The following is a 16,261-nucleotide window of genomic DNA, read 5'->3' as shown; positions in this document are numbered from 1 at the left end:
AGAGCTAAGAGCTCTCAGGAGGAGCCGGGTGGAGTGGGCAGAACAGGGAAGCCGATTTCCACTGAAGACAAGGGGAAGCTTTCTGAGGGCCAGTGCTGTGACAACACGCAATGGACTGACTGCCTTGGCAGGCAAGGGCTCTGGAGACAGCACCGGGACTGCCTCCCAAGAAACTAGGACCTCTCCCCCCATGAGCCCGAGGCCACACCCAGAGGCTCTGGGTAAAGCCAGTCTCTGGAGGGAGGATGCTGGGCACTGATGGTGTGGAGCATGCAGGCTAAAGATGACAGGGGAGCAAGGGAGGGAAGCCTTGCTGACACTCCGTTTTCTCATCTGTAGGACGAGGTCTGCAGTGTCAACCTCTGTGACAGGTGGGGAGGAAAGGACAGCACGGATGAAGGCACCCCTCAGGACCCCACGGCTCAATGCTTAGGGATGTCTGGGTGATGCCCGAGGGCTGGCCAGACGGTACTGCAGGGGCTTGTATTTGAGACCCAATGCCCTTAAGTTGGGGGCCTTCAGCTCAACAGCTGAGCGTGAAACTGGCAAAGGGGAGTGCATGATGTAGCGTGGTTATTTCTGGAGAGGTGTTCCACCACTTCCATCAGCACCTCAAAGGCGTCACTCACCAGAAAGGGTTGAGAACTCCTGTCTGATTGTTGGTTGTCACCAATCCTCTGTCCTCTACCCCCATATACACATTTCTCCTCCACACCTATGAGCTCATGCTCCCAGGGGACAAATGCTAGTTACCAAGTCTTTGAAAGCCGAACTGCCCAAAGCCGTGGCCCTTGACGGAGCCTTGGTAGATGAAGGTGCCTCCGGAGGACTCTGAGGAGACCTGTGTGGTGGGAGCAGAGAGCGTAAGCTGGGAGGCATGCCAGCAGGAGATGGAATCCAGGCCAGGGACACACTCAGAGACATGTTGCCCAGACACAGACAGTGACCCTGACCAGCACAACCAGGCCCGGGCGGAGCAGGCTGATGTGCTGGGGGAGGGGCGGGGGCACCAACTGCTTGTAGGAGGCAGGGAGGCATTTCTCTTTTCCACTGGCCAAGTCATTTAATCTGTGGCTTCAGTTTCTCATTTATAAAACAGGAATAATAACAGTACCTACGTCTCAGGGTGGCTGTGAAGATTAAATGAGTTAATATAGATGAGGCCCTTACAACACTTAACAGGCCCTAGTTAAGTGTTAGCTGTTCTTGCTGTGATGAAAGCTGACTTAGAGCACCCCGGGACAGAGCGAACCAAGATTAAAATGGACCCAGCAGGCTTAACACACTTTGGAGAGTTCATCCCCGTTCCATTAGCTATAATATTTTTTGGGGGGGCAATTAGGGACATAACCCCTTGTTCCCTCTGCCACTTGCCTCCATGAGGCTCGTGTAACTGGCACAGACAGACAAATACACTTGTCGGAGGGCAGAGCTGGTGCTACTGGTATACCTTCCAACGCATGCTCTTACCCAGGGCCCTCTGTCTGTGGTGCTCTAGGCTGACCTCCTCTCCTGTCCCCTTGAACACACCCTGGGTGACACAGACGCGGGCCAATGGCTGGCTGCCATCCTAGGCAGTTGCTCCAGCTGCCCCTGGCCCCCCACAGCCCCATTCCTGTCTAGCCTCTGGCCTGCACTCCTGGCTTCATCTCCCAACTCTGACCCTGTCCTCTCACCTCTGGCACCTCCCCTATGTCTTAGTGTCCCCCGCTGTGCTGAGTCACCTGCCATCTGCATCCTTCAATGTGGGTAGATGTTCCAGGTTCTCATCTGGGACACCAACTTCTCCCAGCTCCCACCACCACGCCCTGGCCTTCAACTTACTTGAATTCACTGTATACCGCTGACCTTCAAATTCCTTGCTTTTGGATCTAACGTCAGAACCGACTCCATCTCGCTCAGATGTGCTGGCCCTCTGGACTCCCAGCCTCTGGCCCTTTGTATCTTTGCCTTTGCCCATTTCACTAGCCAACGAGGTCTCCTTTGCTCCCCGTTCGGGCCCCACGGAAAGCCTCCTCCCAAGTTTCCACGTGGATGCAAGAGTTTCCACCCTCCCCTCACCTCCTCTTCCCTGGCAGTGACCTGGGAATGGGATGGGCCAAGGGTACCGGGAGTCCAAGGACTGAGTGAGATTTGCTCAACTTACGTGCCCATCTAGAGCCCAGTGATCATCTTTGAACTTATTCACAAAGATCTCCACAGGCCCTGTGATCTGGTAAACCTGGAGTCGGAGATGGAAATCTTCTTTCTTGTAAATTCCTGGGAAAAGCAAGTTCAGAGGGTGCACTTGAGAGATCCAGGGAAATGTCAAAACCCACGTTTGTGGGTATGCGGGCGTGAGCGTCTGAATGGGATCTTACATGCAGATGTTGATCTAAACACTCCACGAATTATTAACTGTACGCAGGCAAGTATGGTGCTGCTGGGGAGTTGGTGTAGGCTGTGAGTCTGTGCAAGAATGTGCATGGGCGTTAATAAACAATGGATTACTGGCCTGTGGCTGGGACCCTGTTTATACATGCATGTGTGAGAATAAAGTGAATGTGGTTTTGTATATGTGAATGTATCAGTTAATGCGTTGGTGTACCTACAATTCAGTGTGTGTAGGAATGAATGAGTGATGTATCCGAAGTATATGAATGTGTTTAGGACTCTCTTAGAGCCAAAGAGTGAATGTGACTGTTCGCTTGTGTTCGTGTGTGCATGAGCGGATGTGAGCGTACACTGTGTATTAATGTGTGCATCCCTTCACTCATGCATTCATTTGTCTATCCACCTATTCAACAAACAGTTTTTCTACATATTTAGTTGTTCTATTTATAGAAGGACTGAAAATTCGGGAAATTTTAGAAAATGCAGAGATACATGAAGAAAAAACATCACTCTTGATCTCATTACTAAGAAATAGCCACTGTCAACATTTTGGTTTAATTACTTCCAATTTTCTTTCTTATAAATAGGATTTTTTTCTTTTAAAAACTGGAGTCCCATTTTAAAAGCATTATCCTGGGTGTATTTCTTCCAAAACTGACATCATCTTTTACCCAGTAGATATGCTATAATTAGTATGGCCCCCCCTTTTTAAATATTTCCATTTATGTACTATGAATAGCCCTGTAATACGAACATCCTTTATTTATGAGTGTTTCACTCTATCCATTTTTATTTCTTATGATAAAGATTCTTAATGAATGGGTCCCTTCATTTTCAAGGTTCTTGATACAAATGCCACCCTGTTTTCTAGAACTGTGCTATTTTCAAGTTGGACCAGCACTGGATCAGTGCCTTTACTGGACCATGACCAGCACTAAAGTTTATCACTTAAAAACATCTTAGTGGGAAGAGTAGAATGTGATATTTTGTGTTTACTCTGATTTTTTTTGATTACTGATGAAAAATACTCTTCTCTTGTTTACTGACTGCCTATATTGTGGCTCCTGGGTTCTCAGCCCCCGTTTCTGGTTCCGTTTTAGGGATAAGTGTCTTTTTTCTCTTTATTTCTCAGGGTCCTTCCTATGTTCAAGTTATTGATGTTTGTCACCTTTGTCCCTGGTGTTTTTATCATGTAAACAAAGATGAATAGACACTTCCTCTTCCCCCTGCCCACCAGACAGGTCTGAGCCTCCCAGGACAGTACAATGTAATGACAGCAGATTCATCCTAGCAAAGGGCATGTGCCCGCCTGCCCTTAGCAGCCCTGACCTGCACAGAGGGTCGGGGGGTGGAGCAGGGGGGCTACTTCTCACCGGCCAAGTGCAACTCCACGCCGCTGTGGTCAATCATGGTGGCATTGACCTTGCTGCTGACAACCTGGAAGCCAGTCACCCTGAGCATGGCTGGCTGCTTCTTCCCCTGGTACTCATAGGCCCCTTTCCAGAGGGAATTCTTGGCAAAAACATCCCCAGGAACTAGAGGAATTGAGAAACAGACATGAGAGGGACTCTGATGTGTGCTGGCAGACTTGAGACCCACTGATGACGGACCCCCGTTCAGTTATGAGATTGTTTTCCCAACCTCTCACCCCGGGGAGGGTGGTGCAGTGCTCGGACCTCTTGCGATCCTCTTGGCTCTCAGGGTGAATGAATGGAGGGCAAGTGAGAGAAGGTGGATAAGAAAAAAGGAGAAAACAAGAAAGGGAGCGAGGGAACTAGAAAGAAGAGAGAGAAAGAGAAAGGAGAAAAGAGAAGAAGGGAGGAGGCTGAAAAGATGAAGAAAGGGAAAAAGAGAAATGTAGCAGTATTGTGGAGCAGATAGGACTCAGACTAATGGAGGCAGACAGATCTGGATTCTCATCTTGGCTGTAAATTACCTGTTGTTTGGTCAAATGTAAGGGCCTCAACTCCCTCACCTGCAGGCCACACCTGCAGTTCTGGAAGTGGGGCCCACCCCACCTGCCTCATCAGAGTTATTGTTTTGGGGTCAAGGGATCTAATGTTGCAAATTGTACATCACAGGACGTCAGGCACATAAAGCACCCGATGAACGATAGCTATTAAAACTGTTATTTATCCTGTAATAATTCTCTACGGCACGTGTTATAATCCCTATTCTACCGAAGGATACACTGAAGCTCAAGAAGTGCAGCCCATTCACAGATGGTCAGTGCCCAGAATGGAATTTGGATTGAGTCTTGTTTCCAGTACAATGCACGTACTAACTAATATCACTGCCGGGTTCCGAAAAGCATGTGATGGTGCATAACAACTGTGCACTGGTCAGGCAGCAGGCCTGTAGCTCTGTGTCCCATTCTGGTCATCGCACTTGGGAAGAACCAACACCTCTCTTAAAAACAGAATCACTCCCAGGAAGCCCCCGGGCAGGACCTGGGTCTGTGTCTAGAGCAGTGATGGCGAACCTTTTGAGCTCAGCGTGTCAGCATTTTGAAAAACCCTAGCTTAACTCTGGTGCTGTGTCACATATAGAAATTTTTTGATATTTGCAACCATAGTAAAACCAAGACTTATATTTTTTATATTTATCAACACTAATAAAAGAGAAAAATGGTAATTGGCGTACGAGCTACCCTTTTCATTGGCTAATCAGGGCTATATGCAAATTAACTGCCAACTAAGATTGGCAGTTAACTGCCAACTAAGATTGCAGTTAATTTGCATATGTAGGCACAATGCAGGGAGGCGAAAGGGAAAGCAGGAAGAAGCCCCCTGCCACTGACAGTGATTGGAAACCCAGGGGGAGCTAAGAGCTGGGGGCCCTGGGGCCGCCTTTGCCCTGCCCCCCAGCCATGATTGGAGAATCAGGCACCTTTTCCGCCCTGGCCAGTGATAGCAGGAAGTAGGGGTGGAGCCAGCGATGGGAGCTGGGCACAGTCGAAGCTGGCAGTCCCAGGAGCTAGGGGTCCCTTGCCTGGGCCTAAAGCGAAGCCCACGATCGCGGGGCCGCTGCCACTGCGGGTCCCCGCTGCCCGGGCCGGACGCCTCAGCCAGAGGCGTCAGGCCTGGGCAAGGGGCCGATCCTGTGATTGGAGGGTGATGGGGGTCAATGCCTGAGGGCTCCCAGTATGTGAGAGGGGGCAGGCTGGGCTGAGGGACACTCCCCCCCGCCCCACACCCAGTGCACGAATTTCGTGCACCGGGCCCCTAGTTTTATATATTTATAAATGCCATTTAACAAAGAAAAATCAACCAAAAAAATGAGTTTGCGTGTCACCTCTGACACGCGTGTCATAGGTTCGCCATCACTGGGCTAGGACCACACACTGGCTGGTGCTGTGCCGGGAGCAGGTGTGGTAATGAACAGCTCCAGAGCTCAAAGCTCTGGACGTGTTTTTGGAAAACCTTGGACCCTTCTTCTGGATGAGACTTTTGCTCCCTGCAGGCTCACTTCCTCCTGAAGTCTGCCTGGGTTGGGAGGGGGGAGGGAAAAGCGGTTTGAATCTACAGATAGTTTCCACTGGGTGCTCAGAAACTCATGTGCGTGTTTCTGGGTGACTCGGTGAAGGCACCCACATGCGTCTTGAGATCAGGCCCGTACACACCTGAGGCCTGGGTGAGCGGCGGCTCCCGGGCAGGGTTGATGGGTCTCCCGCTGGGCCGGACCTCTGCTGGGGAAGGAGAATGGGAGGAGACAGGATCAGCCCCTGGTCTACATTCTGTTGGAAAACATGGCCGCCTCCCTGGCATCAGGTCAGTGGCTGCTTTGAGATCTTGCTTTGGACTTACCCTCTTAGACTGGAGGGGGGCTGCTTTGAAGGCGATGCCTCTCAGAGGATGAAATGTAAAGAGTTACACACTTTCCACCACATCAATCACAGTCATATTACACAAGGAGTGTGGATATCATTACATATAACTCCTTATTACCATATTAAATAACAGGATCTACCAGCAAGTCTAGTAACCATCATCATCTTGAAATAGTCAGGAACATAAACAGTATTTCATGATCTGAGTAACAACTGCAATCTATGAAAATCTGCGATTCCTGCTGGTGACAATGTCATTAGAATTGCCAACACGACTCTGGGCTTTGTCTACGTTCTGATGAAAGGAAATGCTACGCTTCAGCAGGAGGGAAGGATGTCTATCCTCGACCCACCGCACAGTTCCCCCGAAGGCCCCATCGAGGACCGGGGGTTGCGAAGCCCTGAGCTGGGCTCTGCTTCCCTCCCAGCTGCCCAGCAGGAAGGAGGACCTTCCACTGACTAAAGTAAACTTCCTCGCCCCGAAGGGGCTTCCGTGGAGCGCCTTCCCCCCGTGGAGCGGTGATATGAAGACCCAGAAGCCCTCCCAGCACAGGCAAGGCACGAGCTTAGGGCCTGAGACACAGCGAGGTTCAGCTGCCAGCAGTGCTACGTACTGAGTGTGCGACTGGCTAGTTATTCCACCACTCGGAGTCTTCGTCTCCTCCTGCGAGCACACACCTCACAGCTCTATGCTGGACAAATGAGGTTGTGAACATGAAAGTCATGGTCAGTAAATGTTAACGTCTTTCCTTATTTTGCAGAGAAAAATCTGCCTTGTCACCAAGTAAGGACAGACTTGCCCTACTGTCTCCTCAGCGAGGCCACAGGGCTTTATAGCACACCCCTTCCAATTCTGGGTGCCAGCTTATGTTTAGGTACACAGAAAGCTGCAGAGAAATTTTCCACAGCGACTCAATATTCACAGGAATAGAACAATTCTAAAATTTGTATGGAACCACAGAAGACCCCACATAGCCAAAGCAATTTGGGGAAAAAAACAAAGCTGAAGGAACCATACTTCCTGATTTCAAACTATATCACAAAGCTGCTGTAATCAAAACAGTATGGTATTGGCATAAAAACAGACAAATAGACCAATAGAACAGAATACAAAGCCCAGAAATAAACCCAGGGAATTAATTTTCAATCAAAGGGCCAAGAATATGCAATGGAAAAAAGCATAGTTTCTAATAAATCGTGTTGGGAAACACATGCAAAGAGTAAAATTGCACCCCTATCTTACAACACACACAAATAGCAAATAAAAATGGATTAGGCTTGAAGGTGAAACCTGCAACCATCAAACTCCTAGAAGCAAACATAGTGGGTAAGCTTCTTGACATTGGTCTTGGTACTGGTTTTTTGGATTTGACACCAAAAGCAAAGGTAACAAAAGTAAAATAAACAAGTGGAACTACATAAACTAAAAAGTTTCCACACAGTAAAGGAAACCATCAACAAAATGAAAAGGCAACCAATGGAATGGGAGACAATATTTGCAAACCACATATCCAACAAAGGGTGAATATACAAATTATACAAGGAATTCATACAACTCAATATAAAACCCCCCACAAAAAAAGCCAGTTAAAAAATGAACAAAGGATCCAAATAGACACTTTAGAAAGAAGACACACAAATGGCCAACAGGTACTTGGAAAGTTCCTCAACATCACTCATTATTAAGGTAATATAAGTCAAAACCTTAGTGACATATAACCTCACATCTGTTAGGATGTCTATTATCAAAAAAAATGAGATAACAAATGCTGGTGAGGATGTGGAGAAAAGGGGGCCCTTGGGCACTGTTGATGGGAATGCAAACTGATACAGCCACTATGGAAAACAGAGTGGAGGTTCCTCAAGAAATTAAAAATAGAACTAACTTTGATCCAGCAATCCCATCTCTGGGTATATATCTGAAGGAAATGAAATACTGGAAGGGACAACTGTGCTCCCATTCACTGCAGCAGTATTCACAATATCCAAGGTATGGAAACAATCTAAGTGTCTGCCAAGGGATGAATGGATAGAGAAAATACGGTATACGTATTTGGGCAATGGAATATTATTCAGACTTAAAAAAGAAGGAAATCCTGACATTTGCAACAGCATGGAAGAATCTGGAAGACATTATGCTAAGTGAAATAAGAGAGAGAAAGACAAACAAATACTATATGGTACAACTTACATGTGGAATATAAAAAAAAAAAAGTCAAACTCATAGAAACGAAGAGTAGAAGGGTGGTTGCCAGGGACTGGGGGCCAGGGTAATATAGGAAGAGGTTAGCAAAAGGCTACGAACTTTCAATTATAAGATGAATAAGGTGTGAGGATGTAATGTATAACATGGTAACAATAGTTGATAGTAATACTACACTGTATAATTAAAATTTGCTGAGAGATTCAAACTTATAAAAAACAACCAAAAAGTGAGGTGGTGGATGTGTTAAATTGATGGTAGAAATCCTTTCACAATGTATACATATATCAAACTATCATGTTGTAAACTTCAAATATATTACAGTTTTATTTGTCAATTATACCTCAATAAAGCTGGGAGAAAAGAAATCAAAGGGATTAAAGAAACTCTTACAACTCAATAATAAAAAGACAAATAGCCCAATTAAAAAATGGACAAAGGATTCAATTAGGCATTTCTCCAAAGAAGTTATACAAATGGTCAATAAACACATGAAAAGATACTTATATCATTAGCCATTAGGGAAGTGTAAATCAAAACCACAGTGAGATACAACTTTACACCCACTTTGGATGGTTATAAAAAAATGGACAATAACGTGTTGGCAAGGATAGAGAAATTGGAACCTTGACACATTGCTGGTGGGAACATAAAGTGGCACAGGCACTTTGCAGAGCTGCTTGATAGGTTCTCAAAATGTTCAACACAGAGCTGTCATTTTACTCCTAGATGTACACCCAAGAGAATGAAAAACATATGCCCATATAAAAGATATACATTTATGTTCATAGTATCCTATATAATAAAGAGGTAATATGCAAATTAACCCTCACACCCTCACAAGAGGGCTGCCTATGACCAGGTTGGCAGGGGGGTTAGTGAGGGACAACCAAATGACTGAACAAGCAGGCTGAGTGGGGCGAACAGGCCGGCGGGGGGAGGGGCAGTAAGGGGCGATCAGGCTGGCATGCAGGGCAGTGAGGGGCGATCAGCCCGGTGGGGGGGGGGCAGTTAGGGGTGACAAGGCAGGCAGGCAGGTGAGCAATTAGGAGCGAGCGGTCCAGGATTGTGAGAGGGATGTCTGACTGCCGATCCTAGGGATCGGGCCTAAACCAGCAGTCAGACACCCCCCAAGGGGTGCCGGATTGGAGAGGGTGCAGGCTGGGCTGAGGGGACAGCCCTCCCCCCCATGCACGAATTTCATGCACCGGGCCTCTAGTTATTCATAATAGCCCAAAAGTGAAAACAACCCAAGTGTCCATTAGTGGATAAATAGATAAAACACAAAATGTGGTATATCCATTGAAGGAATAGTCATTGAAGGGATATTATTTAGGCTAAAAAGCAATGACACTCTGACACATGCTATATCATGGATAATCCTGGAAAACATTATGCTAAGTGAAATAACACAGACACAAAACAACAGCTATTAGATGATCCCACTAACATGAGGCACCTAGAACAGGCAAATTCGTAGAGCTAGAAAGTGTCATAGAGGTTATTAGGGGCTTCAAGGAAATGAAAAATTATTGTTTAATGGAGTTCTGTTTGGGATGATGAAAAATTCTGGAAATGGATAGTGGTGATGGTTGTACAATATTGCAAATGTACTTAATGCCACTGAATTGTACACTTAATAGTAGTTAAAATGGTAAATTTTATATTTCGTATATTTTACCACATGAAAAGCTTAAATAAGTGTACTCTAAAAATGAAATCTTGCATTAGTATCATATGTGGAAAAATATTACTTTCCATAAATAAAGGAAATTTATAACAATGTATATGGTAAAAAAACAAGGTGGTTATGAAATGCTAGCTCTGATAAAGGCTTTGACCTTGAGTCCTCGCTCTCTGAGAGGCAGAACAACCAAGTACTTAGAGCTCAGAATCTGAACTCAGACCTTCAGGGCTTGAATCTCAGCTCTTTCCCTTTACCAGCTGGTGACCTCAGGCATGTTACTCAGCCTCTCTGTGCCTCAGTTTCTTCATATATTAAATGGGGTTATGAGTAGAACCTGCCTCATAGGATGATTGAGGAGGATAAATGAGGTAGCACACCCAAAGTACTTGGTATAATGTCTGCCATATGGCAAGTTCATCGCCTGTAAGAAAGTTTCATGCCATTCCAGCACCAAACTGGCTGTTTATTCTCGCTGGACTCTTTTGAAAATATGTTTTTATTGATTTCAAAGAGGGAAGGAGAGGGAGAAAGAGATAGAAACATCGATGATGAGAGAGAATCATCAATTGACTGCCTCCTGCATGCCTCTCAACGGGGATTGAGCCTGCAAAGTGGGCATGTGCCCTGACCAGGAATCGAACCGTGATCTCCTGGCTCATAGATTGATGCTTAACCACTGAGCCATGCCACCCGGGCATCCTTGCTGGACTCCCAGACCAGCTTCTCTCCAGGTCAGCCGTCTCTGACTTCTCCCTCTCACTCTTAGACTGAATTAGTCACCATCCACTACATCCCACATTCAGCCCATCTCTATGTTCCTGAAGGTACTATTAGATCTGATGTGTCTGTCTTCTGTGGCTAAATGTGAGCTCCTTTAGGGCAGGGTTTCTGCCTTTCACCTCCAAACTCTCAGCAGTTATGCACAGTGACAATGCTCAGTAAATAGAGAATGAATACATTCAGGGAGAGGGAGGATGTGACCTCTTGGTAACCCCGAGGGATCTGTGGGTGGGTGCTGTTTTATCCAGGTTATATGCATAATGCCGTATTCTGGTTTGGTGAAACAAAGAGATTTTCTCTGTCTGGTGACTAACGATACTAGTAATCCTAGGAGTGTACTAGTCTTTAAGCACAGACAGAAGGATTCACTCTGTGCCCCTCCAGGCTGCCCTGGTTTCAGCTCCTAGGGACTCAGTGCCTCAGAAAGTCAGAGGCAGAGCCCAGCTCCTGGAAACCCTCCTTCCTCCTTCTCCTTTGTCCTCCTTTCACCCAGGCTCAGCCACCTTCCGCCTCCCACCCGGAAGGGGCTCACCAGTGGGCGCACTCACCCAGGCAGATGGGTGGTTTGCCTGTCCAGCTGCCATCTGCTTTGCAGGTGCGGTGCTCGGAGCCACCCTTGAGGGAGAAGCCCTCCTGGCAGGTGTAGATGAGTGTGTAGCCCATGGAGGGCAAGTCCAGGGCCCCGACGTTGGCGTGGGTTGGCGTCTCTGGCTGCTTGCAGTGGTGGGCTGGACCAGAAGAGAGACACTGTTGGACCTGGGAGCGGAGGGCCTGCGACCATTCCCGTTCCCAGAAGGAACATCCCCGCCTGTGCCCTTCAGGCCCCTCTCCTGTCCAGCATCCCCTCCCATGCCTTCCCCCACCTCCCAGCCCTGGGTCTACAGGACTGGACATGATGGGCACCAGGTAGATGCTGGCCTATCAGCCCCGGGGAACCACAGCCTGCAGCACTTATCCTGAGGAAAGAGGACTAACTAAGGTCAAAGCCTGGAATCTTCCATCGGAGGGCTGGCTGTGGTGGTTACTAGTTTTTGCTGCCCCCGGAAAGTTCTTTCTTTTATTTTGCTAAGGCCTAGGCATTGCCTTCAAAGATCAGAAAGGCTTTTGTGTGAAATGTTTTCTGTGAGTCCCCAGGGAGAGATGATGACAAAGAGACCGTCATGGTGCCAAGGAGCAGTGTGCGCTCCCTGTCATTCAGAGCATCCCAGCGCCCTGGCTGCCCAGCTCGGGGGAGACAATGTGTCGCCAAGGCGGGTTGTGTTGGGAGGTGGGGGCGTCGGCACTCACGGACACAGTCGGGCGGGCTTCCGCTCCAGGTCAGGTTGGGGAGGCAGGTCCTGGTGGTGGAGCCCTGGAGCAGGTAACCTTTCTGACAGCGGAAGAGCACTGTGCTTCCCACCTGGGGCGAGGACAGAAGGTACTACGATCACCTTCCATGCAGCCAGGCTTCACACCCGTCACTCGGTCACTCACTTTCCTGTGACCCAACTCCTCCTCCGGCCGTCGCCCCGCCCGCAGCCCCCTTCTTCCACTTCTCCGCCTGGTTAGATCGCATCTGTCCTTTGAGGCAGCTTATATTATTCCTCTTCTACATGGGCTCGTCCAACACCCTCATCAATGCTCTTATGGGACGCTCCCTACTCCGCTGCTGTGGGCAGTGCCGGACTCAGAATTGGAGGAGCCCGATCTGAGTAGAAGCCGATTCTGGCTTCTACTGAGTGACAGCTGCATGAAACTCTCTACACTGCAGTCTCCCTAAGTGTGGAGTGGGGCAGGCCAGCCCTGTCACCACTGCGCCGGAAGGCTGCGACACGAATGCGATGGTGGATCTGGAAGCATTTTATAAAATGTGAAGAAATTGTCTCTTTCTTCTATGAAATGGTAAGTTCCTTCAGGATGGGAGACTTGTCTTCCTTATAGACATGTCCCTCAGAGAATCTGACACTGTGCTTTGTAAATCTCTGCTGAGCAGAGAGCCGCCCTCCCTCCCTCACTCCACGCTCACCCTCCATGTGTTCCTCACCATCTGACTCAACCTCCACAACCACCAGCTCCATCTCTCCCCATCCAATACATGTGGCATGATGCCGCCCATCAGCTTCCTAAAACGCAACTCGATTGCACTACTTCCCAGCTCAAGACACCCATGTGTTTCTATGACATATAGGAGCCGATTCTAACATCGAGTGAAACTCTTAATTTCCATCCCCTTCCTCCATGTCAACCTCTTTGTCTGTTGGTATTTCACCATCTCATTCAGCAAACGGCACCTTTGTACACCCAGTCATGCAAATCAAAAACCTCATGTCATCCTTGATTCCTCTTTCCTTCAACCCTTGGTCCAATCCATCAACAACTCCTCTTGGTTCTACCTAAGAAATACATTCTAACCCCTTCACTTCTCTCCACGTCCACTGTCACTACACTTGCCCATCCCACCCTCCTCCTGAGCCGCGGCATTAGCGTCCTACTTGTCTAGCCTCTATTCTTTTTATTTTTAAATTAACTTTTTTTTTAGAGAGAGAGAGGAAGGGACAGGGAGAAAGAGAAAAAGAAAGAGAGAAACATTGATGTGATAGAGAAACATCAATTGGTTGCCTTCTGTAAGACCCAGGGATGAACCCAAAATCTGAGTGTGTGCCCTGAGCTGGAATCGAGCTTGGAACCATGCTCAACCAGCTGAGCCACAGCGGCCAGGGCTGGCCTCTATTCTTAACCCCCTTTTATTAGTTCTCTCATCAGCAGCCAGGTGGTGGATCAGATTGAGTCACCTTCCAATGGTGTCCCCTGGGATTTAGAATAAATTCCAAAATGCTATCCTGGCCTCAAAGCCCTACATGACCTGGCCTATAACGTTCTCTCTTCAAAAATTATTATGTGATATTTGACGCATAGGAAAAGATATATGGAGCCCATGTAGACGTGAGTTACAATAATAAAATGAACACTTTAGATTGAGCTCACTACTAGGAGCTAGAACATTATAGACGAGGGTGTCCCTTCCCTGCCCCCTTCCTCAGCTCCCTCTCAGTGGTAACCACCGCCTGGAATTCTGTGTTTTTAATTTCCTTGCTTTGTTAAAGAATAATTCTATCACATATGTGTACCTATATCTCTAAGCAATGGACGTGTTTCTTGGTTTTAATCTTGAGAGAAATAGTACCACACCACCTTTGTCATTTCATGTTGTGCTGTAAGATGTATCCACACTGGGTGGGCTGCAGTTCATTCATTTTCACGGCTGTCTAAGAAGCCATGACTGTACCACAGTTTTCCTCATTTCTTGGTAACATGTGCCAGAGGGACGAGGGTCCCGTGCAGCTCAGCTCCAACAGGCAGAGTTCTTTTCTCCTCCAGCTCCCAAGGTCTTGTCCCCCATTAGTGCTGTTCCAAGCAAGGTCCCGTGGCCCTCCAAGGCCGACAGTGACAGGAAGGGGCAGGAGGCCCGAGGCCTGATCTTGGCTGACCCCATTACCTGGTAGCCCTGGGAACTGTTCTGTATCCCAAACTGCGGCATGCCGGGGTCTGCACAAGTGGTCAGTGTCGGGTCTGGATCGCAAAACAAAGAAACAGAGCACATGGTCACAGAAGCTTGCCTTGCCTCGGCTCTCTCTGAGAAACAGATGCAGAGAAGAAAACGGAGCCACGTCCCAATGTTCCCGCCTCTCGATGTTCCCACCCGAGACAGACCCCTGGCTGACACCACCATGGCCTGTAGCACATTAACTCTGCCCATTTCACATCCTGCTCCAAGAAGCTCGGAGGAGGACTTGCCCCCCTTGGCAGGTGAGACCCCTGAGCACCGGGAAGGAAAGCCATCATCTTAGGCCCCAAAGAGGGATGCCCACAACTGGGACAGTGCCCCAGACCACCTCTCACCTATGCAGCTGGGCTGGGTGCCGCTCCACGTCCCATCTGACTGGCAGAACCTCCGTGGTGAGCCCACCAGCACCAGAGGGGGCTGGCAGGAGAAGGAGACGGACGACCGGTAGGAGAAGCCGCGGTCCTCTCTCCTCCCCCGGGCCGGGACCCCAGGATCTCCGCAGAACACAGCTGGGAGCACAAGGGAGAAAGGCAGGTCCAAGATGCTTTCCAGAACCCAGTGTGCGATCCCATGGTCCCCACCCCCCTGCTGCTGTTTCCTCTCCTTCCCATATTCAAAGTGCTCATCAATAACCACCCAAGTAACAGAGTAACACTACAGGAAGTTTAGAACATCGAGAAAAAATGAACTCTCAGCCCCTACCCATTGTTCCCCCCTTGCTCCTCCCCCATTTTCATGCCTGCCCCCTTCTGGTCTTTGTTTACTTGCAGGTAAATTTGTGTGTGGCTGCAAACCCAACATCCAAATGTTGTTAACCTTGTTTTATTCACTTAATATTCTGTGAACATTTCCCAGGTTTCTGCATCCTTGTCATTTATTGGCTACATAGTTCTGCAATGAGAGGCTGTATCATAACAGTTTGTCATAACCTATATATTAGGCACTTTCTATTATTATAGTTACATCTGGCCTTCCTTTTACTTGTGTTATTTTCTTGGAAGAGATTCTCTAGGAGTGGACTTATCTTTAAAGGTTTGAGTGTGTTCATGGCTCTCGATGTATAGTACGGACAACTGTCATTCCAAAGGGTGTGCATTTACACTGCGGTGGGCAGTGCATGGAATGTGCTCATTCATTCAGATCTTCAGAGTATCATTAAAAACTGACTACCTTTGGTCCCCAAGACATCACTTCAAGCATGAAGAACATTCTTTAGGCTATGATGTGAGTGTGTGTGTGTGTGTGTGTGTGTGTGTGTGTGTGTGTGTACACAGAGTCATGAGGCTCATAATAATATGCAAATAAATCAGAAGTCTGTGCCGTGGAAACTGGGGGTCTAGACCTGACCAATCAGAAGTCAGTCAAAGGCCGAGTTGATCAGAAGTCACTGTATCTAGAAAAAGGCAGCACAAAAGATAAGAAATACTAATGGATGACAAAGAACGAGAAACTCGGTCTTGCTAATAAGCAATGTGGTACCAATTAAAATAAGGAGGTACCTTTTTAAAGTCCTCAGCCTGGTAAATATAAAAAAATGGGAAATCCATTGTTAATGAGGGAAGGAGTCAAGAAACAGTCTCATAAACTGTTGGAGGTGGTGCAAACTGGGACGCTCTTTCCAGAAGACAGTTTGGCATCATGTGTCCAAACATACAGAGTGCTTGTCTGCTGACCCAGGCTCACTTCTAGGACTTTACCACGAGGGTAAGGAAATGCTATTTTCAGGGCTATTTCTTGCAGAACTGTTTCTAACAGGATTAAATTAGAGAAACCCAAATTCTTCACCAGAAGATCAGACAAGTTGTGGCAGCTACAACAAGGAAATTCTTTAAACCATTAAAAATG

At 47.7% G+C, this 16,261-nt stretch overlaps 1 protein-coding gene across 1 annotated transcript in view; it reads right to left on the bottom strand.

Annotated features, from left to right (window-relative positions):
• Positions 1-16,261, bottom strand: part of CSMD2 (CUB and Sushi multiple domains 2) — a 565,161-nt gene that overhangs the window by 4,426 nt on the left and 544,474 nt on the right. The window contains exons 59-66 of the mRNA XM_059686241.1: positions 14,752-14,925; positions 14,348-14,421; positions 12,160-12,271; positions 11,421-11,600; positions 5,996-6,061; positions 3,747-3,908; positions 2,147-2,259; positions 754-841 (exon numbers count right to left, since the gene is read on the bottom strand). Of these exons, the coding sequence (XP_059542224.1) occupies positions 754-841; positions 2,147-2,259; positions 3,747-3,908; positions 5,996-6,061; positions 11,421-11,600; positions 12,160-12,271; positions 14,348-14,421; positions 14,752-14,925 (969 nt within the window). The remainder of the gene's footprint in view (positions 1-753; positions 842-2,146; positions 2,260-3,746; positions 3,909-5,995; positions 6,062-11,420; positions 11,601-12,159; positions 12,272-14,347; positions 14,422-14,751; positions 14,926-16,261) is intronic.

The sequence above is a fragment of the Myotis daubentonii genome, chromosome 3 (genome assembly GCF_963259705.1).
Source record: "Myotis daubentonii chromosome 3, mMyoDau2.1, whole genome shotgun sequence".
Lineage (NCBI taxonomy): Eukaryota > Metazoa > Chordata > Mammalia > Chiroptera > Vespertilionidae > Myotis > Myotis daubentonii.
This window is presented reverse-complemented; position numbering and strand designations above follow the sequence as displayed.